General features: G+C 49.0%; 1 protein-coding gene across 2 annotated transcripts; it reads right to left on the reverse strand.

Moving 5' to 3' along the window:
• Positions 1–4600: 4600 nt before the first annotated feature.
• Creg2 (cellular repressor of E1A stimulated genes 2) lies at positions 4601–26676 on the reverse strand. 2 transcript variants are annotated; one of them, XM_023717466.1, is made up of 5 exons: positions 26168–26676; positions 23387–23550; positions 8311–8424; positions 7071–7154; positions 4601–6335 (listed from the first exon to the last, which is right to left on the reverse strand). In XM_023717466.1, exons 1-5 carry the CDS (start codon positions 26561–26563, stop codon positions 6272–6274), a joined length of 822 nt encoding a protein of 273 aa, XP_023573234.1. In that variant the 5' UTR covers positions 26564–26676; the 3' UTR covers positions 4601–6271. The 2 variants fall into 2 exon arrangements, with proteins under 2 accessions (XP_023573234.1, XP_023573233.1); XM_023717465.1 differs by lacking the exon at positions 4601–6335 and having other exon boundaries at positions 6712–7154.
• Between the last annotated feature and the right edge of the window lie 1300 nt (positions 26677–27976).

Consider the following 27976-nt stretch of genomic DNA (forward strand, 5'->3'; position numbering starts at 1 on the left):
GACACACCTACCAGGTATAGACGCTCAGTACAGGCTTTATTACTCTCCTGGGTAGCTCCCCAGCCCATCATGTTGACACATGGAACTTAACTTCTAGAGGGCTCAAAGTTCATAAGACAGGGCAGGGCCAATAGAAAATTGACTGGAAAATATCAGATTATTTCCAGTTACCTTTTATTGTGTAAACCTTAAAGCAGAAGGAAATTTAGGTTTCTCGGATGGTCAGATAACTTGGTGTCACTTCAGGGACGTGAAACTTCAGCACGAGCGAGTCCATCTTAATGCATAGGCTGCTCTGCTGCATTTCGAAGCAGGGCTTTGGTTACGAAAGAGCTTCTTACCGTTTTCATTTTGCAACACAATTTAAAATATTATGGAGAAAATAGAAAGCGTGAAATCTGGTCATGATAGAAGAAAATGTCTTTGCTTCATGAAAAACAGATCAGTGGGGATGTGGCTCAGTGACAGTGCCTTCCTAGCGGGCAAGTCTCTGCAGTGTTTACGTGACACAAAGAGAAAAAGTTGGGGAGGGGGAGGGGAGGCAGGCGGGCGGGCCTGCTTTTGTGCATCCATCAGGGTTACCTCGCCGGCAGCTGCTAGCTGGGCCCTGGCCTCCCTTTCTCTTCGATCCAGATCGTGTCCAGGCAGCCACCCGGTGGCGCTGTGATTCTTCTCCATTGGTGAGCTGTGCCGTTCCAGGTCGGCACTACCTGCGGGTCTGCGGTTTATCTGGAAGCCCGCAGAATAGGAAACCACGGAAGCGACCAGGAAGGCGAGGGAGGAAAGGCGCGGCAGGTGGGGGAAATCGGCCCTTCCCAATAGCTCCGCTCTTCTCAGACATTTCCCCACTTGCGCGGAATCCGCCCATTCCCTGGGCACTCTATACCAGCACCTGTGGGGCTCTGGTTTTCTTTTTGGCTTTGACACTTGCTCAGCTCCCATAGTGCAGCCGGTTAGCAAGCACTCTTAGCACTCCCACCACGCAGCCAGTCCTTGCTCTTGACTGCAGGACGCGGGCCTCTGCCCAGGCTGCCGCCCTCAGGCAGAGAAGGGCTAAGGCAACCCCAACCAACCCTAATCTGAACCTTAACCCTAACCCTAACCCCAACCCCAACCCTAACCCTAACCCTAGCCCTAGGCCAAGCAGCAGAGAGACCTCGATCCTCAGGAGAAGCTGGGATGTGGGTGGAGTTTGGAGAGAAGCTGGACTGGGGCCCAGGTCAGCACAGGGTGAGGCGGCAGCTGTCGTCCCTGGAATCGGTTCAGGTGCATTTGAGAGCCGAGTTTCAGGGGTGAGGGTGCCAGTAAATAAAGGACAGCAGTGTGCGAGGCTGGGATTACAGGCAGCCGCTGGGGCGTCCATCCCTCTCTCCGTCGGGTCCCCTCCTGGGCACGGTGGCAAGTCCCTGTCCTGAGTGGGTCGGCTGCGGTAGGCAGAGTCAGCACCCACCGCAGCAGAGGAAGGCTGAAGGCAGCAGTGTGGGTTGAGGCGACTCAGAGCTACACTGGGGCTCCAGGGTGTGGCCGGAGCAGGCCAGTGAGGGCCATGAGGAGGGGCTGGCACATCTGGGTTGGCAGGGGCCCCCGCGCCCTGGGGAGCCCTTGCTCTGGTGAGGATGGGGGACCTGGCCACCTCCTGGCATGCGTCATTTCTTTGCCACACTGTGTATGAGTGCCAGGACTAGGACTCTAGGAATAACTGTGCCATGGTGCTTTTGAAATAATGGCATGATGTGGCTGCATCTATCTGCCTTTTCATGGGTGCAAATAAATTGTATTTTACTCACAGCCTTAGCACTCATGACAAGACCAGGTGTGGTGATGCAGGCCTGTAATCCCAGCACCTTGGAGGCTGAGGCAGGAGGATCGCTGTGAGCTGTAGGCCAGCCTGGGCTACATGACTGGGTTCAACCAGAACTACATAGTAAGACCTTGCCTCATAAAAAGAAAATCATGACAAAGCTGGGCGAGAAGGTGTGCAACTATAGTCCAGCTAGTGAGGCCTTATTGCAAAAACAAAACAAAACTGAAACAAAAAAGGGACAAAAGACCCAGCTCCTTCTTTTTCTTTCTACTGGAAATTGATCAGCAGATTCACTGTAGCTTCTTCTATTCTGTTAGGAAATCTAATAATGTTTATTTGTAACATTCTATGAAATGACTATATGTAAATACTATAATTTTACTGAAACCATAGCCAGAAGGAAACAGTCTTTGGTGAAAGGGACACACCGAGCTTTGAAAGCAGATTCTCCACTCCACATGCATGAGTTATATAGTATACACTATAACTTCATTGCAATCAAATTTTTCATGATTGAAATGATAGCAATCAAATAAGCATCAATAAATTGCTTTTTTTTCCATGTGGTGTCTTTTAAGTAAATTGTAAGTCAAAGATATAGTTTAAATCTTAGAACAAAAATTAAGATTAAGCAATATTCAGAAAATTAAATACTAATTAATTAAAAATTAAATGTTTCAAAACAATTGAACTAAGAAAAAGTTTTCATGATAGCAAAGAAGTACTAGAGTAAAACATAAGATAAATACTGGAATGGCAAGTAAATGACCAGCACTTCTAACAGTTTGAGGATAGGATATCGCACAAAGTTCTAGTGTGTTGTGGACATGCATAATGACCGTGACAGTTACTGGTGGCCAGGTGTCACTTGTGGGACTGAGCTACAGCTATTTCTTTTAAATCCACCCTGTAGACTCAGGTGGAATCATGACTCATAGGGTGGAAGAGAAGTCCATTTGTAGAGTGTGCTGATGGAAATATTCTGCTGCTGAACACAAAAGAATAACTGAAAGACTACTATTGTATACCTCTTATTCTCCTGTGTTTAATTATTTGCCCTATTTGGTGGGTTCTTTCCATTCTCATTCATGGGGCTGTGATCCATTTGCTCCCTCTCTAGAACATCATTTAGTAGTCTGTGTAGGCTTGGCTTTGTCATCATGAAATTCTTTAGCCATTCTTTGTCATGGAAGTATTTAACTTCTCCATTATACTTGAAAGAGAGTTTTGCAGGGTATATCAGTCTGGGTTGGAATTTGTTTTCTTGAAAGACTTGAAGTACTTTGCTCCATGCTCTTCTTGACTTGATGGTTTGTAAAGAGAAATCTGCTGTTATTCTGATGGGTTTTCCTTTAAATGTGATCTGTTTCTTTTCTTTAGCGACTTTTAGTATACTGTTCCTATGCTGAATTTCTGGGATCTTGATTATTATATGTCTGACTGTGGTTTTAATTGGGTTGATATTATTTGGAGTTCTATATGCTTCGGTTACTGAATGTCAGATTGTTGTCCCATATTTGGGAAGTTTTCTGCTATTACTTCTGCCCATATTCTTTTTACATCATTTGTATTGAATCCTTCCTTCTCATTGATGCCTATTTGTCTCACATTGTTCATCTTTGCATCATCTTGCAGGTATTGAATTATTTTTCCTGCATCCTAGTTGTTTTTAAGAGATCTTTTCTTTTTCACTAGCTGCAATGGTGTCTTTAAGGTCAGAAAGTCTATTTTCACTTTCCCTCAAACGGTTTTGCCAGCTTGTGATTGAGGTTTTAATTTCCTGTATATCACTTTGAACCTGTTTCATACATTCTATTTCTTTCCTAAATTGCTTATTCAGGAGTTTTATCATTTTTATATTCTGCTCTATTTTTTAATCAGTGTATTCTTTAGAAGCACTTAGTACTTCTTTGATTATAGTTATCACTACATTTTTTAGTTTAGAAATTATTCCTGATCTGATTTCTTCTATACCTTTCTGCAGTTGTTTCTTTACTGCCAACATTATTATTTCAGAGATATCAGGTGTGTGATTTCCAGTTTCCTCTATGCTAGTTTCTTTTGCAATTGTACTGGGTGGACTCGGGGCCTGAGACTGCATTTTGTTCCTTCTCTTTGTCATTTTGTTTCCCACTCTCTTCTGACCGTTGGTGTAGAACTTAGATAGAGTTATTACCTTAGCACCAGGTCTGGATCTACGAAGTTCAGATTCCTCCAAGTGGGTGTTGCTTGGATCTGGCTGCTGTGCTCCACTTCTTTCTACTCCAGCCATTAGATTTGAGCTCTTTGTGTCACTCTGGCAAGATGTTCTGTTCCATCAGCTGGGTGGGTCTTGTCTCTAGCCTCTTTGCAGGGAGATCTGCTGAAGGGTTCCACACTGGGCCTGCACTCTGAGTCAAATGAGGATCCAGTGGGCCCCAGGCAGACTCATTCACACACCAGGCCTGTGCTCTGGGTCTATTCAGGATCTGTGGGCATGGGTCGTCTCACTTACTCGCCGGGCCTGCGCTCTGGGTCTAATAAATTGCTTAAAATAGTGTTTGGTAGTTATGAAGAATGAAATACAGGTGTTTTGGCAAAGCTAGAGATACCTTCCGGACCCCAAGCAACTCTCTTACAAGGAATCAGTGTCTAACAAAAGCTACTGAGAGCACAGCAGAGCTGTGTCACAGGCCGGCCCACGAACACTTCATCCTCTGTAAATAAAAATACAGGGGCCTGGATACGCTATAATCTGTTTATTCACAGAAACCAAAGAACAATTTCCCAGAATACTCAGAGCAAGAGTCTTGGAAATACAGTTCTGTGGATAAGCGTCAGTGAAGGATTGCGAAGACGTGGCCACTCACACATAACTAGAGTTCTCTCAGCATATCTAGGTTAGGTAAGATGCCTTCCTGTCCTCAGTGTCCTGTGTAAAACCTGAGCAGCAGATGTGTACAGTTCTGTTATGTGGTGCTAGGGATAGGGTCCAGGCCTTGCATGTTCAAGACAAACACATGACTGAGGAACTCTCCCCTGCACCCTGTTGAGTTCTGATTACCTGGTACTTAGCACTAAACCAAATACCTTTAGAAAACTTTTACAGAAGTCTTAGATCTGTTCCACAAATATGCATACATGTGGTTAACAAAAGCGATGTCTATTTTCTGGTAGGTTTTGGCCCATTAACTGAGTTCCTCATACTCTGGCCACTAGTCTGTCAGGTGTGTGGCTCACAGATATTTTCTCTCAGTCAGAAGCCTGGTTGTGGATCTTCTAAACATAATCTTTTGCAAAACGAAAGTGTTAAATTTCGATAGTGTTTAATTTATCAAGTCTTCAATGGCTTATTGAGAGTCTCAAGTTTACAGACTCTTTGCTTAGCTTTTAGTCTCAAAGATTTTCTGTTTCTTTCTATAGTTATAGGTTTACATTTTACATCTATAGATATGATCTTTTTTGAATGAATGTTCATATCAGGTAGGAAGATCAGTCTACCTTTTGTAGTATGTTTATTGGAAAGACTGTCCTCCTCGTGTTCAATTATTTTTGTGCCTTTGTGAAAAACAAGGGTGAAGCATTTTTGTGAACCGATTTTAGAGTCTCCACTCTGTTATTAAAGCATGTTTCTGTGCACACAATACAGTAACACTGGATTGAATACTGCTGCACTTTAATAAACCTTTCCACTGGAATGGGTATTTCCTATGTTAATGAAGTGTTCTTACATTATTTAACATGCCTGACCCACCACAGAGAGTTTAGTGCTGTGAAGACAGAAAAGTTGGGTACCACCAAATCCTTTGTGGACTTATAGGAAGTCCCTGATATGCACAGGCAGGCTCACATAGGCATACGCAGGCCTTGGGTGTGTATAGCACACGCAGGCACACGCAGGCCTTGTGTGTGTGCACCAGGGCAGTCCAGCTTATTGCAAACACCAGGAACTCCAGAATATCATTTGCTGAAAATTTAAATTCTGTAGTAAGAATCACACTTTGGAGACCCACTCACGCTGCAAAACAGTGATGAATCTTTGAGTTAGTCCTTCTCTCCTAAGTTCACTCTTCGGGCTCAGGGACTCTGTATTTTAGCTACTTTCATCCTTAAACACGGAAGGTGCCACCCCGCCCACCAGTGCAGTGAGCTGCAGCGTTACCAACGCCGAGGGACGCTGATTCGCCTTCTCCAAGCCTTGGTCTCCCTGTCCGGAGGGGTGAGGTCGACAAGCACAGGCTGGCTGGCGGCTGGATGAGGCGGTGTCCACGAGGGTGTGGCCCAGGGCTGGGCAGGGACCAGAGTCTTGGTGCTGACCGCTTTCCCCACCGCTTCCACACTGCCTTTGCCTCCCGCTTTCACCGTCTGGCATCTCTGTGTACCACCCGGAGGGGCTCTCATTTTGGACCCCGCTGCCCCGGGACGCAAAAGAGGAGCTCTCTGACGTGTGAGCCGCGGGGATCGCGAAGCCTGACGCAGAGCGAGCTTTTAGTGTTCCTCCGCGGTCCGTAAGCAGAACAGGACTATGCACGTAACTCTGCAGGATCTTACGCTGCTTGTTATGTTGCAGCGGGGAAAAAACACGGTAAGTGATTGATGCAGTCTAGCAAACAAGATTCAGTAAAGCATTTGCCATGCAGAAGCATGGCGAGTCACCCACGACAGCCCTCCATCCTGGCCCCACACACTGTCCTGCGGCTGTGAGACACGCATTCAGCTCCTCTGTGGTCAGTGAACTTAGATCCAAGCTTCTGCTTTCGGCAAGGCAAGCAACGAAAATGCTCTCACAACACAAAGCAATCACATTTACGACAGGCATAATTTTTTTTTTTTTCCCGAAACGGGGGATTGGACTCAGGCCCTTGCGCTTGCCAGGCAAGTGCTTATTCTACTGAGCCATCCCCCCCCCCCCCTCCCTTTTTTTTTTTTTAAAGAAACGAACAATGATTGTCTAGACCTGCCACTTGGACAGCCTGCCATGACTTCGGACCAGAAGGCTACCTAAGCCGACTGGCCGTGTGGAGTCTCTGTGGGGCGGGGTCTGCAGATGACCCCAGGGATCTGGGTCGAGCACGAGGTTCCTGTTCACCCTCGCTGGCTCTTTTTGCTGCAGGGACGACGGGTGGCATGGATCCCTGCAACCAAGAGACCACAGCCAGGAGCCACCCCAGCATCATTAAAAGATTTTCATTTTTCTGCAAGCACTGAGGACTTCTTGCTTGCTCAGACCTTCCTGGGAACCGCTTTGAAATACTCTTCCGTTGAAATCTCCGACACTGCTCCGTACCATTTCTGAAGCCAGACACCTTCTACCCTCATCTTCATAAAGAACCACTCATACTGCCGCGGCCACTTCCTCATCCCGGGGTGCCTGTGGGAGCAACGAGAGAACACAGTAGGCGTTCTTGTTCTGGCCCTCCCCTGGGCCAGCTCCTGAGCCTTACTGGAGTGCAGATCAGTCAGAGGCTGACCCCCAGGGCTGGGTCTCAGGGCCCAGGGCAGCCAGAGAGCTACAGTGGCTCCACTCGGTGGCCCAAGCTCAAGGCTTGAGCCAAGTTCCTGGGTTTGACCCCAGCTCATGCTGCAAGCCCTCAGCACCTCACCTGTCTCATGGTGATGCTGCTGGCTGTGGGCTGTGAGACTGTGTGGGCAAATGAGGACGCTCATCTAACGCACCTGGCTCAGGCAAGTGCCCGGTGGGCACCTGTGACTGTGAGTAGCAGATGTGAGTAAGGCTCCATGCAGCCCTGTGGGAAAGGCTCAAACAGCGAGCCGCAAGGCTTGCCTGCCATGTCTGTTCACCGCAGGAACTGTTTCCTACAGCAAGCTGAGGGCTGTGCATTAGGCCGAGAGCTGCCCTGCCTTCCAGGTCCCCCCCACACACTGTAACTCCTTGAGGGCAAGGGCAGGGCTCCCTGACTTTTTGAACTTCATAAAAATAAAGTTCCTAAAAAAAATAAATAAAAATTAAAATTAAAAATTTTTTTAAAAGTTCCTTTTGATCTAAAAATTTAGAATTCAAAGACCAAGTCCAAACTGGAAAACATATTTGTAACAAAGCAAATGCAGTAAGAAATGCTCTGAGCAGACATGTGGCAATGACTTAACCAAAGGCCAACAAATTCTCCCTGCAGGGCATGGCACTGCTAAGGTGGGAAAGGGAAGAACCGTGCCTGGGCAGCCTCCGTGTGGGGCTCTCCAGAGGCAGTGAGGGAGACCCGGGTCCACCTGCCGCTGCCCATGACGTCGCATGGGGGCTGCTCAGACCACTTGTCATGGTGTAAAAGGTGTCCAAAGCTGCAGTGCTGACCTCTGCTTTTGTTGTCGCATATTTCTGGGTGAACTGATGTACTGAATTTAATTTTTATTTGACGAGTACATAGACATGTGTGTGAGCGCAGTGTTCGGCCCCTAGTGACCATGGGCCATGCCGGGAGTTGGTGCATGTGCAGGACGCACCTCAATTCTTCTTTCATCCCTTCTCCTCCCTCTATCTTTGGGCAAACTAATTCCAGATCTTGGCACACCTTGAAAACACAACTTGCTTGGCAAATTCGACTTCTTCTGGCGTCACTGGAATCATTCGGCCAGTAAGTGTTAACCGCGCACAGCGAGGGTCTTCTGGATCAACAATATTTTTTCTGTAGGTGAAAAACATTTTTTATTCATTAAAACGATAATCAGCTTGAAATACGAAGGCGCTTATTAAAAATAAAAAAATGGTAGCCACGTTACTGATTATATCATTCAGGTTTTTATTACACTTTTTCATACTGGGGATTGAATCTGGGGTGTCACACTGAGCTGTACCCCTCAATTGGTTTTATTTTGAGATAGTCCAGCTATGTTGTTGAATTGTGCAAGCTGGGCTCCAACTTGCCATCCTCCTGTCTCAGCGTCCCAGAGTGCTGGGATTACAGGCATACACTACCCCACCTAGCTAATGTAATTATTTAAAATATTTTGAGGGATAGGGAGTTAGCTCAGCAGCTTTATAAGCACCTGCCTGGCAAGTGCAAAGTCTGGGGTTTGATCCCTGGTACAGAAAAAAAAAAGAAAGAAAGAAAAAACTTTAAAAAATACAGATAGTATGACGGGGTGTTTTCCTAAGTTGGATCTCACTGTGGCTGTTTGGTGACATCTGAAGTTGAGGGTGCACTGCCCTGGGAAATGAAGATCTGTTACTGAGAGAGGACCTGTCCTGGGGTAGAGCTCTTAGAAGGTGACTGGCTCGTGGGGCACTTACTCATCAGGGGATTCACCCATCGACGCATTCATGGCTCACGTGCTGTTCCGAGGCTGGGCCTGGGTGGAGGAGGCGGGCTGCTGCGGTGGCGATCTGGAAGGGCTTCTCTCCCTCCCAAGCTGTTCCCTTCTCTCTGCTTCCTGCAGCCTGCTTTCCTCCTTTACACCTTTCTACCATGAACTATCTGCTGTGGACCCTGCTGACCATAGACCAAATCTGTTAAACCATGAGTCAAATTATTTTATTTTTTATTTTTTTGTATTTAGGATAGAGTCTACAGGATGTACAGGGTCTCACTGCATAGATCGGACAGGTAGTGATCCTCCTGTTTACAGCCTCCCAAGAACTGGGATTAATTACAGGCATGCGCCACCATGCCCAGGAGCCCAGTCTCAATCGCAGTCCCTAGGGGTGGGGCCTGCCAGGGATTGAACTCCAGGCCCCTGCGTCTAAGCAGATGCTTTAATCTGCTGAGCTATTTGGCTTGTCCTCCATGATTCAAATTAAACCTCTCCTCCTTTAAATTGTGGGTGTCCTGCACCGCATCCTGCCATGTGAAGGCTGAGGGATGTGTTGGACTTGCAGCTTCTAGGGTTGTGAGAAAATGAGCCGCCACCTAATTGGTGGCACAGGAAAACCTGCAACAAAGACGGTGAGGACTGAATGACACTCCTGAAGCAAGGAGCATCAAAACCTTCCCCTCCATCTTGCTTGCCAAGTTTGCTACAGGAGTGCTTGCTAAGGTAGGAAAGGAATTAAATTGAGGTGACAGTGGGCAGTGCATTGTGTGGGCAGGCATTAATCTGTTACCTTTTTTTTGTACTGGGAATTGAACTTACAACCTCATTCTTGCCAGGTAGGCACTGTGCCTCTGAGCTATATCCCTGGCCCAATCTGCAACATATTGAAAGCATTTTTTCAGGCTTAAAATAGAGATTGGCTGTGTTTGAGGTAGGTCTTCTTACACAGAGTCCACAAGGTATAGAAAATGCATATTGCTGTAGAAATGTATATTTTCATAGTAAGAGCTGGACCCATTTCAAGCAGACTGTAGAAGGCCATGGACATGGCCACATCTAGCTATTTATTCATTTGTTTGGCTTCATAATTTGATTATGTCCTGGGAGAAAGATACAAGTCCTAACTTTTTCCATTTATGATTATGTTTAACTTACATTTTAAAGCATCTGGCTTGTTTGAGTTTCGCAGTATCCTTGGGATAGAACAATACTTCCAAGCTGGCCATACTGATGTGTCTTAGGGTCAACTCAGCAGCCCTGGGTTGTTCAAACCCTGCAAATTCCAAAGTCTCCAGGAAGACTGGTCCTTGACCAGCTTCTACAGGACAGCTTCTGTGTCCCTGAGATACCCTGCCCAGCAGGAGTGCTTCTGTATGCCTGAGGCCCTGAGCCACACTACGTCATCTGAGCTCTACAGGGCTGAAGACTGAATAGCTCAGATCCACTGTGCAGGGATGGTAGCGCCCACGTGGCTGAATGAAAGCAAGAACCTCGCACAGAGGCCCGGTTTGCTCCCTTGGCTGGCAACACCTGGCACACACTGCCCCGCATTTGTGCAGGGAGCGTGAAATGCGTCCTCGGGCAACTCCATGAGGAGCAGAGCCTGGGGACAGAGGCTGGCTTCTCTTCACATCGCCTCATACCCCCTGTGCCTTTGGGGATCTTGCTTTGTGTCCCTTCACTCTAATACACTGGGGACCTGTGAACCCAGGAGCTCTGCGGGTCCTCCTAGCAGATGCAGGGAGCCCACAGATGTGGCCAAGAAGACCTTGACAACTCTTCTTTGCACAGATGGGAGAAATCATAAAATTGCTTTCTTGAGGCATGAATCTCTCAACCTCATTCTTACCCACGGCACTGTATTACATTGCATTGCCTTGCATTACACTCTGGAGAAAGCTGCAGCTATCAATCAAAGCACATGTTTTTCTCGTACCTAAGGGCTTGCTTTAACCTACCTCGAAGTTTTTCTTTACTACACACGCTGTCGAGTTGCATCAAGATAGGGCCACAGTGGGCAGGCCTACGTATTCAGGTAAGCTGCTTCCTGTGGGAACACCGCGTTCCACCAGAAAGTGTTTTGATCTGTCATGTTTTTGACCCTCAGAATCGTAGTTGCTGAGTTGTGAATTTTTCTTGTTGGTTAAGATGAAAGAATGGAGCGAATGTGAGGACTCCAAGACGGCTTCCGTTGAAAAGGAAGAGACTCTTGGATGTGAAAGTAGGGGAGCTGCCCAGCTGGATACTGATGTGGCATTTCTCCCCCGCGGGTGTTGCTGGAGCATTTCAGAGAGGTTACAACCGGTATCACAAGTGCATCAACGTGAAGCAAGGGAGCATCGCGGGGCCGAACATGGGCTGGCAGCCTACGGGCTTTTCAGTGACTGCCTTTCTTACAAGGAACTCAAACATGAGCGGTGACACAAGCACCCCTGAGAAGGGGCCAGCGAGGAGGGCACGCTGCACTCCAGCCCGCGCCTGCCTCGTCCTGCGCCCGTCTGTGAACAGCTTAATCATGGCTCAATGTGTTCATAGCCTAAGTGACAATTAGTACACAATAAAAGGTGACCACTACAAAAAAGAAAGATGAAACAATGATGGGGTGTAGTCACAATAATGACTGTAATAAAGGAATCTACATTGTATTTTGTGAAAAAATCCTGAAATGTCTAGGAGAAAATAAGTAAGAAATGGTAAACAGGAATGTAATTTACATATTGGAAGTATTAGTTTGTGTCCATCCAGATCAGATTGTCATCAGTTTTGTTTACTACCTACTGAAGCTAATTTCTTTTTTTTTTTAAGCTAATTTCAAGAAAATTCTTTCTGCCACAAAAGCATTGGAATTCGCATTCCTAAGACATTAGAGAATGAAAAACACGTTACATTTGAGTAGACAACCATTTTGCTTCTCTGCTGGTGGATGTACAGAATAGAAAGGAGATTATAGAGTCAAACAGATAAACAGAGAAATTTCCATTTACACAGCAGGAAACCCAGCTAAGCCTGGAATCATTTTCTTCCATCTGCAGCAAGCAGGTAAATGGCCCCCGAAAGACAGCCACGTCTAATCTCTGGGACGAGTGAATGTTACCTTACGCAACAACAGGGAATTCTGGATGTTCCTCAGCTGACTTTGCGTAGGGAGGACAGCCTGGATTATCTGGCTGGCCTGGTGCAATCACAAGTTTCCTTAAATCACAAGCAGGGAGCTGGGGAGATAGCTCAGTGGCTTATGTGCCTGCCTGGCAAGCGCAAGGTCCTGAGTTCAATCATGGAAGAGGTGTGATGTATGGAACACCTGGATGGCCATTCCTGTCTGTGAATACCAAAGGGATCCTGAGCCACAGGAGCCACGCAGCCGGCAGGAGCTCAAAAACCCTCCAGGAAAGAGCGCATGTCAATCCATGCTTGGCTTCTGAACTCAAATCTGTAGCTTTATGAGTGTATGTGTGTGTGTGTGTGTGTGTGTGTGTGTTGTTTTAGTTTTGCATTCTTGGGGATGAAACTCACAGCCTCACACATACTAGGCAACCACTTTGTACTGGGTTTCTCCCTCAGCCCCTTTGTGCTGTCTGCAGCCACTCCGTGGTGACGGCTTGTTACAGCAGCAACAGGAAACTAATATTCCCTCTACGGAAGTCGAGCTGCAACCCAACCCTCTGTCGTACGTGTGCGCAGCCGCCCGGGGATCCTGGCAGCTGCTGCTCGTGCAATGGCTGGGAAGCAGTCTCAGATCTGAAACGTGCCCCCGCAAGGTCCCATGGGTTTGGCAGTTTCACTGGGTTGGAGGAGGCAGGTCAGTGAGCGTGTGACCTGAAAGGGTGTGTTTTTGTCCCTAGCTCTATAAGTCAGAGACTGAGCAGCTCAGATTAGCCATGCAGGTGCCAGAACACCCCCACGACTGAATTAAAATATAAACCCTGCACCCCAAGGTCCAGCCAGCTTCCTGAGTTGCCAGTACGGTACTTTGCACACACTGTCCTGCTCGTGTGCAGGGACAATGAAGTGTGTCCCTAGACAGCTCCATAGAGTCACAGCCCCGTCCACATCCACAGACTCGCTCTGCTGTTTCTCATTCTGGCTGCTGCGGCCTGGGCTGCTTTCCTGAGCCATGACCTTCTGTTGTGCTGTGTCTACCTCAGAGCTGGCCAACCACGGAACCCAGCAGCCAGATTGAATCCCTCCTCCTTGAAACTGCAAGTGTCCTGCATTTTGTCCCAGCCACCGCAAAGTAACTGATACAGAAACCTGGTCCTGGAGAAGAAGGGTCACTGCTGTGGCTAGGCTTGACCTTGGGATTCAGAGGCTCTTGGAACTGGTTTGGAGAACAATTTGGAAAGGTTTTGAGAAATGGGCAACTGAACACCCTGAATGCTGTGAGCAGAACTTGGTGGGCAGCTCCAGCTGGTGCTCAGAAGACCAGGACACTGACAGGAATGTGGACAGTGAGGCCAGCCCATGAGGTTCCACCAGAGATGAAGACTTCCTGGGAAATGGACCAGCAATGAAGCGTGTTACTTCATGGCAAAGCCCCAGTGCAACCAGGCCAGCGTGGGAGGGAGCTCTGCGCAGAAAGCATTCTCCCCAAGTGCTTAATGTAACCTTCACCCCAGCCCTGTTACAGGAGCTGCGGCCTTCTGGGGGGGGGGCGGCAATTAGGTCTGCAGGTGAGGCCCGCATGAATGGGGTGCACAGCCCATAAAGGAGCGCAAGAGAGCTCTGGCCCCTCCTTCACTGTGTGAAGATGCCGAAGGTCAGGATGAGGTCACAGGAGCCTCACAGAACCTGACCCCGGGGCCAGACTTCCAAACCCTCGGGTAAGCCATTCAGTTGGGTGATTTGTCATAGCAGCCGGAAATGTCCAGGTCAGAAGGACAGAAGCGGAAGTAAATGTGCACAGCGAGTGTACTACAGTAAGTGGAGATTTCTCTGCTATCTGTGAGGTTTGGATTCTTTTACTGGCAAGAGAGGTACAAGTTTTTTGTTTCTTTGTTTTGTTTTTGAGGAGGCTGTTGAGACTCAGAGAAGAAAAGCACAGAGAAAGGAGTGTGTCTGGGCAGCCCCAGGGGATGCCGGGAGGAGGAGACACGAAGGGTCCAGCGGGGAGCAGGGCCTGCTAGTGACCTGCTTCCACTCCAGGCCCTACCTGGAGTTGCCAGATGAAGTCAGTAACAATGTAGAATGCATCTGGGTTATGACAAGTGACTTATTTTGGTATAAGTATGTCCCCTCCAGTATTTGGGTCATAATTATACAGTACTAAGAAAGTGCTGAGTCAGGAATTCAAAGTGAACCAACCTCCTGCATTCATCAGACCTAGCTGCACCCCCCTCCTGCTGCGGCGCCGGAAGGGTCTGCTCGCTCTAATGGCCCCGTGGGTGGGGGACAGAGGCCAAGACCTCCCGGGGTGAGGGAGGAGGCAGGGGAGCAGAGGACCCATCACTGGCCACCGCACGGGCTCCTGTCAGAGTCCTGGGCATTCGGCAGCTCCCTCGGCTGGAGCGTGCTATGTGACTGTGGCTATGGATCATTGGCAAGGGCAGGGACGAAGGGCTTGGGCTGGGTGGACTCCATCTCCCCTTCAGCCCAGAGGACGTTCTCTTAGGAAGTGCTCCCCTTTCATCAGACCTTGTTCTGCCAGGATGGGCAGCTTGTGACCAAAGGACATGTAGGTCTCAAAGGCAGGACCAAAAGAAGTTTGGTCTACCCTCCACAGATGGCCACAGAGAAAACCCAGTGCTGTGAAAAAAAGCTGTCACAGAATGCCATATATCATACAATTCGACTTATATGGAATGTCCATACAGATAGGCAAATCTGTGGAGACAGAAATTATATAATTGCCAGGGACAGGGATCCTGTAATAAAACAGTTATCTCTATGTGAATAGTGCTAACAACTTTTTTGGAGGGAGTATAATTATGGGAGTTACATCCTCAAAATGACATGTTACATACATGATAGGTGTTCATATTATTTCTTTTTAAGGTGGAGTCGTGTGCCTAAGAGGTACATAAAACACTTGGAAACTGTATGAGTTGGGGAGCACAGAAGAGGGAGGAGAGGGCTGCCGGAAGGAAGGAAGGAAGGAAGGAAGGAGTGGGATAACTAGGGAACTCAGGATTCAACAAGGATCATACAGACAAAACCTCATGAGGTCGAAATGTAACTTGGGAGAAACAAGCAGTTGTAAGTTTCTCTCAGTGTAAGTGCACAGCTAGCTGCTTGTAGCCACTAGAGGTTTCTCCTTAACCCGTAACATCCGGGGAAGCCAGCCCACACACGCACCTCCTGTCCTCGGTCATCCTGTTCACCGAAGGAATTGTCCTCCTGTTGCTCTGCTGGCCACACACAGCGCCGCCCACAGGGCAGAGCTGGTATCACAGCTGTACTGGAGCAACATTTGCAGCGGCCCCGGTGCTGGCTTCTTCAGCCGCGCTGTCTCCGCACACGCACCCTTCCCAGCGGCATATCCCCAGCCGAGCTCCTCCACACCCACGGGCTTCCACACTCACAGACGGACAGCACCTCCTCGGAAGCCGGCTTGCTTTGCAATCTAGAACTCAGCATTTCCTGTCTTGCTAAACAACACCCAGGAGGGGTCAATTAAAGATCTCTGAGAAGAGCCAGATTCACTGCTGAGAAAGGGCCACCTGCATCCCGGGGAAAGAGAAAGGGCTGAGGGCCTTGGTAACATCTGTGAGTCTCATTCATTAAAAGCCTTTTGGGAAAGAGGGAAAACGTGCTTCTACCTTGGCTGTTCTTTCTTTCTTTCTTTTTTTTAAATGTATTTAGTACAGGGTATACAGGGTCTCACTACGTAGATTGGGCTCATAGCGATTCTCCTGTTTTCAGCCTCCCAAGTGCTGGGATTACAGGCGTGCGCCAAGTCTTAATCGCAGTCTCAGTGTGCCCTGGGGGCAGGACTGGCATGGCACGCCAGGGATTGAACCCTTTCCACTGCGCTCTGCCTAAGCAGGTGCTTTAGTCTGCTGAGCTATCTGGCTGGCCCTGTCTCTGTCTCTTTTCTTTTTCTTTCTTTCTTTCTTTCTTTCTTTCTTCTTTCTTTCTTTCTTTTTTTTTTTTAAATGAACACAGCAAGATTTTATTGTCTTCACAGTAAAACAAAACATGAAAAGTTAAAACTGGATCGCTTGGCCCTTTCTTTTATTTCCTCCCAGTTCAAAATGCTTGCATCTCTTAATAGCCAGCGTTCTCTTAGATCTGCGGTTAAGCTCCACACACTCAAGCCTCAGGACAATCTTCTTTGTAGTTCTGGCCTTTTTCTGGAAAATCGGCTTAGCCTGCCCACCATGGCCACTCTGCTTCCTGTCATAGTGCTGCTTTCCCTGGGTATATAGGGAATCCTTGCCTTTCTTGTACTGTGTCACTTTGTGGGGCTGATGCTTGCCCCACTTCTTACAGAAAGTTCACCGGGTTTTGGGAAATTTCACCATGCTTGCAGGCGCGCTACCAGTGAGGAAAGAAAGAGGCCAGGCCTCTGTCTCTGTTCTTAATAATCAGATCAAGTTTACCTAGGAACGCAGGATTTGTCTAAACTATCCAAAGACATTTTTTTCATCTGATAAGTCTCCTCTGGTTTCACTCATGTCATGATTTCAAAATGAATACTGACTTTAAATCACCAAGCAGAATATAATTCTATCATGGAGCCCTCGATGGTCCCAAGGGTGTGCTTCCCTGATTCCCTAAGGAGAGGCAAACTAAAACCCAGAGTAGAGATACGGCAACCAGATTCCTTTCTTTGGCATTCATGATTTATCAGACACTCTTACAAACAGGTCTTTGCTCTGAGTACAAGCTCCCTGTATCACAGGAGCATCTGGGTGGTGTGGGGACAGTAAGACAGAGAGGACAGGGGCTGCCGGTAGCCAGAGAACGCTTACACTGGAATCTTGGGCAGAGCTAGGAAGATCTCCAGCCCTAATCCACCTAGCTAACCAAATGAAGAAATCTCAGCACCTGGACTAAACAGGATAACTGAATGAGACAGACTTTAAAGAAACTAACAAACACTAGGTGAGCCAAGCACATAGACCCTTCTCTAAATGGATATGACGTCTGACAAGTGGGAAAGCTACCTCCCTTTCTATGTTTTCCTCACTATAATCTTTATTTAATTTAAAAATTATTTTTAGGGGTTGGGGAGGTAGCTCAGTAGCACAAGGGCCTGAGTTCAATCCCTGGTTCCGCAAAAAAAAAAAAAAAAAAAAAAAAAAAAAAAAAAAAAAAAAAATTAAACAAAGATCAAATACATTTGAGGTGTACAATGTGATGATTCCATGTCTGTTTGCACTGTGTAATGATTACCACAATGAAATTAATTAACAGCCATTACAAACCATCCTGAATGCTATTGATTAAGTCACCCAGATGTGTGCATCTGGTAACTGAAGGCTTGCGCCTGCTGATCAGCAGCCCCTTCCGCTCCCCGCCAGGCCACGGGGAACACCGCTCTACCCTCTGCTTCTTTAGATTCCACAGAGATCACATGGTGTCTGTCTCTCTATTAGGTTCTAATTTGGACTTCTTTTTACAAAGCACAAGAGCCATCCGGGGGGCTAGGTCGTATTTCTTAGCAGGCCTTTGCAGGAAATGCAGAAAACGTACTAAAGAGCCACGACCATCCTCAGCACAGTATCATCGTCACCGTGACTCCTCCAGGCTACAGACCCTCATCATCGAGGACCATGTGCTGGGGCAGGAACCAGGCTCTCCAGGTCATCAGTGTGTTCTGCTCGTCCCCATCCTCCAAGCCGCTCTTCACTGTCAACCTGCGGGAGTTGTCACTGCGTAGTATTCGACACAGTTGTCTATGTAGACTACGTGCAGTCATCCCACAGTATTCCTGGGCAATTTGTTACGGGATGTCCAACAGGAACGAAAAATTGCACACGAAGCTCAAATCTCTTCTCCAGAATGGTGCAGTATTTGCACAGAACCGACAAACACACTCCTACGTACTTTAAATAGCTCCAGATTGCTCGTGATATCTAACACGGCGTAAATGCTACGTAAATAGTTGTTACGCTGTATCTCTTGGTGGCAAGGAGAAGACAGCCTTGTGCAGTGCAGCACAGACACCTTTCCCTGCAGGTACTGACCTGCACTTGGTTGGATCTGCGGGTGAGGGCTCCACAGACCTGGAGGCCCCGCTGTCTGCACAAGGGCAGTCTCGGGGCCTCTCCCACCTGTCTGTCTCTGTCACTCTTGCTCCGGTCAGCCCTGGAATCTGAGGTCATCAGGTGTTTCCCCACCCCCACCCCAGTGCACCAGCGGAAGAGTCCACTAGTCAGTATATTTCATTTTGCTCCAGTGTGTCAGTCAGCTGTGACAAAACACCTGAGAAGAGGAAAGATGAATTTTGGCTCAAGGTTTCAGCCCATGGTTGGCCTGTCCCTTTGTGGGTCTGAGGTGGGGCAGCACATCATGGCGGGAGGGTGTGGAGGAGCACAGGAAGCAGAGACAGGGAGTGAGCACCAGAGGAAAGGTCTGGGGGCCTGCAGTCCTCTAGGTTGCACCCCATGAGTCCACTCCCTCCAGTGACGCCCACCCCCTCTTCCCTCTATCTCCACAGAATGCCCTCAGATTATGTCTCATCAATGGGTTAGCCCGCTGCTGATCCAGTCACCTTCTGAAGGCCGTCTGGGACATATTCTAGATGCAAACCACGACCGGCAGCGACTCCTCTGCTGTTCCGGCCACAGAAACCTCGTCTTAGCATTTTCCCAGGACTGTAAGTCGCTTTCGCAAGTCAGAGTGATGGCGCCCAATTAAACATGCCCCAGATTCAGGACAGTGTCATCCCGAGAAATCTAGTAACTTTACTATGGCACTTGAGGGACTAGGTGATTAGGATGATAGAAAGTTTTAGGGGAAAAATATCCCTAACTATGGAATGGAGTATCCCACTCTGGACTTCATAGATTCCTTAAAAAGCCTTTACAGTTCCTCTATAGCATTTGAAGAGGTACTTATTCCTTCTCTGCTATCCTCAAGGTGGTAGCCTCCCCCAGCTTCAGCCAAGCAAAACACAAGAGCTGTGTGTTTTCCTTATCATTAAATTCCCAGACGTAGGCCAGTGAGATAGCTCAGTGGACTAGCAGACTAAAGCGCCTGCTTACGCAAGCTTAGGCAAGTGCAGGGACCATGGTTTGATCCCCAGCACCACATACCTTGCCAGCCCTGCCCCAGGGAAGGCTGAGCCGGCAAAAAAAAAAAAAAAAAAAAAAATCTCAGAGGCCTTTGGAGTCCTTGCTACTCAATCTCCATACCCATTCAACCGGGTCTAGCTTTGTATTTAGCATGCAGGCCAGGAAATGGGCTGAAATACAGTGGACCCTCGAGTTAAGACTGCCCAACATGTGAACAACTTGGGTTATGACCGGAATTTTAGTTTTAACTTATGACCAAAGTCTTGAGTTATGACCCAAATACGGGCCACTTGTACTTCCAGATGGCATCAGATACAGATTAAACCTTAAAGAGTTCTGGAAGGAAGGGCTGGCCACATAGCTCAGTGGATCCCGGGCATTCAATCCCCAGGCCTGCCGTACTGGCCCTGCCCCCGGAGCACCCTGAGATGGCAATTGAGACTGGGCGTGGTGGTGCGTGCCTGTAATCCCAGCTCTTGGGAGGCTATAAAAAGGTGGATCACTACAAGTCCGATCTAATAGTGAGACCCTGAACACCCTGTAGACCCTTCCCCAAAATAAAACAAACAAACAAACAAACAAACAAAGAGTTCTGGAAGGAGCATCACAACATCTTTTCCTGTGTGGGGTAAGTTGAGAAACCCTGGGTCAGTATCTCCCTAAGGACTCTGCGATCTACCTGTGCACAGGAGACTCGGGGGGCTGTTCGAGGACCCTGAGCCTTCCACCCACCACTTGAGTTACAACCAGGAGCAAACTGAGTTCGTAAACCAAGGCCCTACGCTACTTCTGAGTACGAGGGCTGGGCTTAGGTGGACTGCGTGTCTCAGCTCCGTGCCAGAGCACATACATGGGCTCTGATCACAGCTCACTGTCAGCTTATGCTTCCAATTGGCTAAAAATAGGTTTAAGTAACACTAAGCCCATCAGCCAAGGGACAGACACCACGATCTTTCCTGAGGGGCAGACACCTGGCCGGGCAGCGCCCACAGAGCCATAAGGTTTCTGTTAATTTTCCTCAGGAAGGGACTGGAGCCAGGGAAGGCCAGCTCTGACTCAGATTTTAAAAGATCGCCCTGGCTGGACTGAGGATTCCTCAAAGCAACAAAGGTGGACTGAGGGGACTGACTGGGGACAACTGTCTTGTAAGTTCTCAGAATAAAGAATAACTGATTTTGAGAAAGGATCTGTCTCCCTATCGAGCGGCTGTGATGTGGCTGTGAGTGTAGCCCCCAAAGGTCCTCGGCATGGCAGCGTGGAGGTGGTGGGCCCTTTAGTTTTATTTTTTAAAAATCTTTAATTAATTAATTAATTAGGTTATTTGGTACCGGGTCTCAGCACGCAGTTCAGACTCATAGTGATCCTCCTGTCTCAGCCTCCCCAGTGCTGGGATTATAGTTGAGTGCCACCACACCCGGGTTAGGCAGCCAGCTCGGCCTGGGCCGGCATGGCAGGAGGTACTGGGGATTGAACCCAGGTGCTTGTGCTTGTCAGGCAGGCACTTAGACTGTGGAGCTATCTCCCTGGCCCGGCCCCTTTATAAGGCAGAGTTTAGGGCAAGGCAGTGAGTTTACCAAAAGCATCACCTTGGGAAGGTTCAACAGGTCTCACAGAGTGGGAATTCTCAGGGCAGCGAGTCCACAGAAACGGGGGAAGACTGAATGCAGGAGACATTGCAATGCCTGCTTTCAAAGTATACTATAGGGCTGGAGAGATGGCTCAGTGGTCTAAAGCACCTACTTAGAACAAGCTCGGCAAAGCACAGGGACCGTGGTTCGATCCCCCAGCACCACATGCCAGCCAGCCGCGCCCCCTGGTGGGCTGAGCTGCCCCCCCACAAATAAATAAATAAAATTAAAAAAAATAAATAAATATTAAAAAAACAAAAAAGTATACTATAAAGTGTCAAAAGCCAGATGCTGCGGGCCCAGAAATAGAATATGAGTAGAAAGACCAGTGAGTGGGAGTGAGGACACAGACACAAAGGTCTCCCGGGGCATGCCCTGGGGTGTACCTTCCTTCGTGCCATCCTTCACTCAGTGTCCCACCCACAGGGATGTGGACAGCTTTTCCTCAGCTGTGCCCCCACCAAGCCATTCTGCCTGCCCAGGAGCTGACCATGGGCTTAAATTGCTAAAAAGCATGAGACAAAATAACCTCTGTCCCCATGAGGAGGACACCACTCCGGCAGCCTCTTTAACCAACGCTGCTGGGAAACCAGACATTGACAGGTACAAGATGGAAGCTAGACCCAAATTTCTCACTCTGTACTATAATCAATTCAAATGGGTGAGAAGAAACCCCCCCAAACCCTGGATATAAGACTGGAAACCTTGAAGCTGCCAGAAGAAAACAGGCAGGAGGACACTTGAGTAAAGACTTCCTGAGAAGGAATCCAATTGCACAGGAGCAGCGACAAAGTGACCCTAGCCCTCAGGCTAGCTCTCACCCTAACTTTAGCCCTGAGTTTCTGCCCAGCAAAGGAAACAGTCACCGGAGGGAAGGGACAACCTACAGGGTGGGAGAAAATCTCTGCTAGCTTCTTTATTTTGTATTTTAGGGAAGGGTCTACAGGGTGTTCAGGGTCTTACTAGATCAGATTCATAGTGATCCACTTGTTTACAGCCTCCCAAGAGCTGGGATTACAGGTGTGGAACACCGCGCCCAGTCTCAATTGCCATCTCAGTGTGCTCCCCCCTGGGGGGGATGGCATGGCGGTCCAGGGATTGAAGCCCCAGCCCCTGTGCCTGCTTGCAGGCGCTTTAATCTGCTGAGTTATTTGACCTACCCTGCTAGCTTCTTTTCAACAGATCACTAATCTCTGCAATCTATAAAGGGTCTCTCACATGCAGCCCCCACGTGAGCTCGGGGCGGCAGGATAGACTGCAGTTGGAATTTGGACAAAGCTATCTAGGTAAGGATGCTTTTTTCTTAAGTAGTTTTTTTTCTTTTACAAGAATTTTATTTTATTTTTATTTTTTTTCCATAGTGATCTTTTTTTTCTTCTTTCTTTCTTTCTTTCTTTCTTTCTTTCTTTCTTTCTTTATTTTTATTTTTCAACAAATAATACACTGCATATATTCTTCTTAGTGGTTAATTGCTGAACAAGATGCGGACTTGTGATCCTATTTACAAACACCATTAGAACAAATCTTTTACAAGAATTTTAGAAAATATATGAAAGGAATGAAGCTCAGCCAGGCGCTGTGATGCGCGCCTGTAATCCCAGCTCCCTGGTGGACGGAAGACGGAGGATTAAAAGTTCAGATCCCACCTGCGGAACTTATCCAGGCTCTGCATGAAAAACGGAAAATACTAAAAGGGCTGGGTGCAGTTCCGCGGTGGACACTTGCCAGTGTGCCTGAGGCCTTGCGTTCAATCTGCAGAACGGGCTGCGAGATGCAAAATAAAGATGTTGGCTCTGTATTGCGTACGTGGCCGGTGTGCGGATGAACGGGAGCAATGATCAATACACACCACTATTCTGGCTCCTCCATCCCTGACCGCCAGCCCACTCTGCCCTTTTCCACAGTGCCACTAACTGCCATTTAGCCACTTCTCTGCTATTTCAAGGCCCTTTACACCGATATCCAACACTCAAATAACTCTATGGGGTAGAAATCGTTATGAACATTCCCAAATTATGGTGCCTTGATGCGGGATTTTCAGGCTCTGTGATGGTCTGCACCTTCAATAAAAACTACTCTGGATTTAAATGCTGATCTTTCCTGGGTGATGGACACAGAACAACCGTGCTGCTTCTCCCTTTGAGTACAGGATGCAACAGATGGCATGAGCTTCAACAGTAGATTGTACAACAGGCTCTGTGTTAGGTGGCTTTGCCTGACTGTGAGCTCAGGAGAGTGCTCTGAGAACACAGTAGGTGAGGCTGGCGGACACATTTTCCACTTACAGTACTTGCAGCTCACACTAGCGTTTTATAGGGCTGGATCCCAGTGAAAGCCAAGGTCCGCTTGCATGTCCATCTTACAGAGGAAGCAACTGAGGGTCACAGAGGCTGAGTAACTTGTGCCAAGTCACCCTGGCTCTACCAGTGACGGTAAGAGCATCTGATTCCAAGGGTGAAGATCAATTTATACCCCAGGGGCCTGTTACCATGTGCGGCCCACCCTCCAGCTCTGTCCCAACCTCTGTCTACCTGCAAAACTCCCCTTCCGACTCTGGCAGCATCAGCGAGGCCATGGGGTTCTTCATCAGGTCAGCCACCACGGGGTCTTTGGCTGTCACGTAGAAGAAGGGCGTTCCTGTGCTGTTGTTGAGAGGGCCATCGCTGATGAGCAGGTAGCTCCCAAATGGCAGGCCCTGGAGGTGACAAACATGAGAAAGACCTTCACAGCTGCAAAGCGGGGATGGGCCGGAGCTGAGAGCCGGCCTCGTGTCCCTGGCCAGGAAAGGCAATGCCGGGGCCCTCATGGGCGACCTTAGCCTCATAAGCGCTCTGACAGGGACTCGGGTAAGGCAAAATGGCCCCAACCCATCCAGTGTACCCAGAGAGAGCACTTGGATTTCTCTGGAGGGGGCACGCAGCAGGGCCTGTCTGTAGAGGAGTTACAGGATTCTTATTTATTTATTTACTTCCTTTGAGGCAGGGCCTTGCTATGCAGTTCAGGCTAGCTTTCAACTCAATATGTAGTCCAAGCTGGCTTTGAACTTGAGGTCATCCTCCAGCCTCAGGCTTCAGAGTGCTGGGATTATAGCTGTTCCCTAACACGCCTGGCTATAGAATTATTCCTGAAGGGGCCTCTGAATAGCAAATGTGCTCGCTTGCTGTACTGAATTTAGTATCACTTGAGGGAGGGGCAGTGACTGATGGGGTGGCGGTCCTAAACTCTTCCTATAAGCTGCCTCTTAAACATCCTCTACTTGCACTGCATCCCCCCAAATTTTTGGCAACTTTGAGGATAAAATTTAATTTTTTCTTTTAATATCTTTGATACCAGGAACATTCTATCACTGTTTCTTTCAGGGCTACACTAATTCCTTATTTACCAGTTGTATTTTTAGTATTAAAAAATAACATTTCATTAGAGAACCCAGCAAGTTCCAAGGAACTGATTTGTTAGCCGTGAGCATAAGGGAAGCCACAGACACAGAGCACCCACTTTTGGTCACGATCATCCAGGAGGGTGCATGAGGGGTGTGCGCCACATTCCTGTGACTTCCGACAGAGACAAATGCTGAAGTCTGAGTTTTCTAAATCCAGCTAATGCAGTGCCCCAACTGTCTAAGCGCTTACGCCCAAAGCACACCTCACCGCAGGCTGAGGTAGGACAGTTACAAGTCTGAAGCAGCACACGCATCTTAGCAATTCAGCAATACCCATTAGAGAGAGATTTTGTAATGGGCTGAGGGTGGAGCTCAGAGCACAGGCCCTAAATTCAATCCGCAGGACTTCAAGTAAGCACACAGCGAGACGGCCCATCCTTACTCAGCTCAGAATTCAGGGCTTGTCCTTGGAGTCTTGCATGAGAACTGTGCATAAAACTGTATGTGGAAGGATGTAAAATTTTTAAGAAGATATAATACTGGGGGCCAGGGATATAGCTCAGGGCGTAAGCGCCTGCCTGGAAAGTGCAAGGGCCTGAGTTTGATCCCTGGTACCACAATACTAAGGAATCCTCCAAAATGGCACTACCACACCACTCGCAGCTTCCCGCTGTGCGTGCACACAGAGGCATCCTGAGTTTATGGCATTTAGGGTCAACACTGGGAAGGAGGCCTCCTAACAAAACAGAGGTTTGTGGAAGTCAGAGTGCCTTCAATACTTGGATACCAGACTTTTAATTCCTTGAAAAGACTTGTTTTACACCCAGATTAGCTTCATATTTCAGCTGTTTGTTTTCTTACTTGTCTCGGGAGTGTAAGACATGACCATGAAAAGCCAGTTGAGGGGGCTGAGAGATAGCTCATTGGCATAAGTGTCTGACAGGCAAGTGCAAGGTCCCGAGTTTGATTCCTGGTGCCGGAAAACAAAACAAAACACAGTTGGGTTCTAGGAGCTGGAACTGGACAAAAAAGAGATGAAGATTGTTGCCATAACTGGAATAAAGGTGTTGCTTAGCTCCCGCACTGGGGCAGGGACTCGGCCCTTAACCAATGTCTTCTGCATCCTGAGAACATTAGTTTATTGTTTTTCTGTACAGCAACTATGAGCTCAACTTGCTGCCCTGGAGTGAAACCCTCACCTCTGCCAACAGCTCCAGCCCTTTCTGGAGCGTCTGCTTGTGGAAGCTGCACCCTCACGGCAATCAGGTCATTCCAGGTGGAGGGAATCACACCTCCAAGTGGACAGAGCTCGCTGCTGAGCGACACAAACTGCATCGCTCATACACACACTGCACAATAAGCCTCCTTTCCTGTCCAGAAAAAATCCATCCCCTGTGGGGCCTGAACTCCTGGCCTTCACACTGAGCTGATTTCCTGCTCTTTTTACATTTTAAAATTTTTGCCCAGGCTGGGCTGGAACTTGCCATGTTCCTGCCTCATGCACCAGAATGCTGGGACTACCGGCATCAGGAAGCTGAGTTCCACGTTTGAAACGCAGATTTCCATCAAAGTGCACGCATGCGGGCAGCATCTGGCCCGTGTCAGGTGCGGTCAGGGACGCACATGCTGGCTCTGTGATTCATTCTGTGATTCCCAAGGCCCCTTTGTCCAGCCTTAGGTCAGACGCTGGTTCTCTGGACATCTTTGGCCAGCTCAAGTCAGGTATGCAGTTCCTGTCCGGAAGCCTGGTTGTCAGAGTCTGCCCCCCAACATGCCTTTTGCAGGTAGGTAGCACAGGCTGTTTTGGCGATCTGCAAGGCGTGGCCAGTGCACCCAAGTCTGTGGTGCTGGCCCTGCAAGTGGACCGATCACCAGCAAGCATGGCCCCGTCTCCGGGTCCCTGCGGGTAGTACACGTAGCCCGCGGCTCTTACCTTGTCGCGCGCGGCCATGGTGGCCACGCAGCCCCAGGAGCTCGCGTGGGCCAGCGAGCGGGCGAGACGGGCACGCAGCGCGGAGCTGAGGGGCGCGGCGGTGGCGGGGCGTCCCGGGCGGCGCTCACGGCGGTAGGAGAACATCCCAGGGGGCGCGGGGCGCGGCGGGGCGCGGGTGGCGCCATCCTCGTGCGCCGCTGCAGGGAAGCTGCGCTGCCAGAGGCCTCCCGGGTCCTCCAGAAGCGCCGGCAGCGCCTCCTCTGTGGAAGCGCTGTCCAGCTCCTCGTCCACCTCGCCGGTGACGGCCCACGACACCGAGCTCAGGAGCACGTAGCCCGCGGCCGGCGACAGCAGCGCGCCGCAGCACAGCAACCAGCCCACGCGACTCGGCGACATCGTGCAGCCCAGCCGGGACCTGGCGGGACTGCAGCGCCCCCGCGCGGCCCCGCGCCCAGTCCTCCGCCCTCTGCCCGCCGCAGGGGTCTTTAGGGCCTGGCTGTGTAGGGAGCCGGGCGGGCGGGGAGCAGGCGCGTCTCGGGCTGAGCGCGCTGCTGCCGCAGATCAGGGCGCCGTCCGCACTGCGCGGGCCTGCAGGGGGCTCCGGCTGCAGCCCGGGCCGAGCGCTCGAGCCCGCGCCACACCGCCGCCCGCGGCCGCACACAGGGGAGGGCTTGGTTAGCGCCGACGCTCCCGGCCACCCGAATCCCGCGGGGAATTCGGGCTTCGACTGCCGCCTGCAGACGGGAAGGGCGGGCGGCTGAGCGACGACACCAATGCCGCTTCAGGACAGGCCAGTGCCACTTGTCCCTCCTGAAGGGCCGGCACCTTCGCACGGCTAGGAGGGCGCCGCCCCGCCCATCTCCACGCAGAGTGGACGTTTTACTTGGTTTGGGCGCAGTGTGCCTGGCCCAAGGCTTCCTGCGTTGAAATATAGTCCTCTCGGCGAGGAATTTAGGGGGGAGAATTTTGATCCCATGCTCATGGTAGAGGTGGCACCTTTCCAAGATGATTAGAAACTGGTGAAACTATGGGGGCCACCCAGGATGACACCCCAGCGATGTTAAAGGAGCGGAGGGACCACGCAGACAGGCACAGGGCACAGACTCCCTGTTTTTTCTGTGTTGCCTGGGATGCACGTGGTCTCCAGCCCGGGGCAAAACAACTGTGACCCCTCCACCTGGCGCCTCCAGCAGCTGTGAGCCCCCAAAGCCCCTTTCCTTTATAACTTTGCCAGACTGTGGTATTGGGTACCGGCACAAGAGAACAGATTGATACATACCAGTCTTTTTTTCCCCCCATAATTTTATTGAGGAAAAAATAGCAATGAGACAGTTTCAAATCAAGCTGGTAGGACAGTTTCAATAATTAACACACTGCATGCATTCTTCCTAGTGGTTATTTGCTGTACAAGATGCAGACATGATTTCCTATTTACAAACACTATTACAACAAATCCCTGTATTCATTAAGAGAATGTAACTATACATCTGTCCTAACCATTTTGAATACACAGATACAAAATGGACATTCATCTGTATCCCCTTTTTTGTTTACTTCCGTTATTTGAATATTATAGGTGTGTTAACTCAGCAAAAATATTCTAAAATAGTCCAGTAGTCCATAATAGTATTGGGTCTTCCACTTCACTGGCAATGTCAGAAATTGTTGACCTGAGTCCCCTACAGCTCAATATAACAGCATGGCTTTACTTCTTGTACTTCATTTTTATACTTTTCTGCTGGATGGTTAAGACCAAGATAAAGCAAGACCTATGCAACAAGAGTTGTAGCTTTTGAGTCTGATAAGGTC

This window comes from Octodon degus, unplaced genomic scaffold (assembly GCF_000260255.1).
Source record: "Octodon degus isolate 3935 unplaced genomic scaffold, OctDeg1.0 scaffold00052, whole genome shotgun sequence".
NCBI lineage: Eukaryota > Metazoa > Chordata > Mammalia > Rodentia > Octodontidae > Octodon > Octodon degus.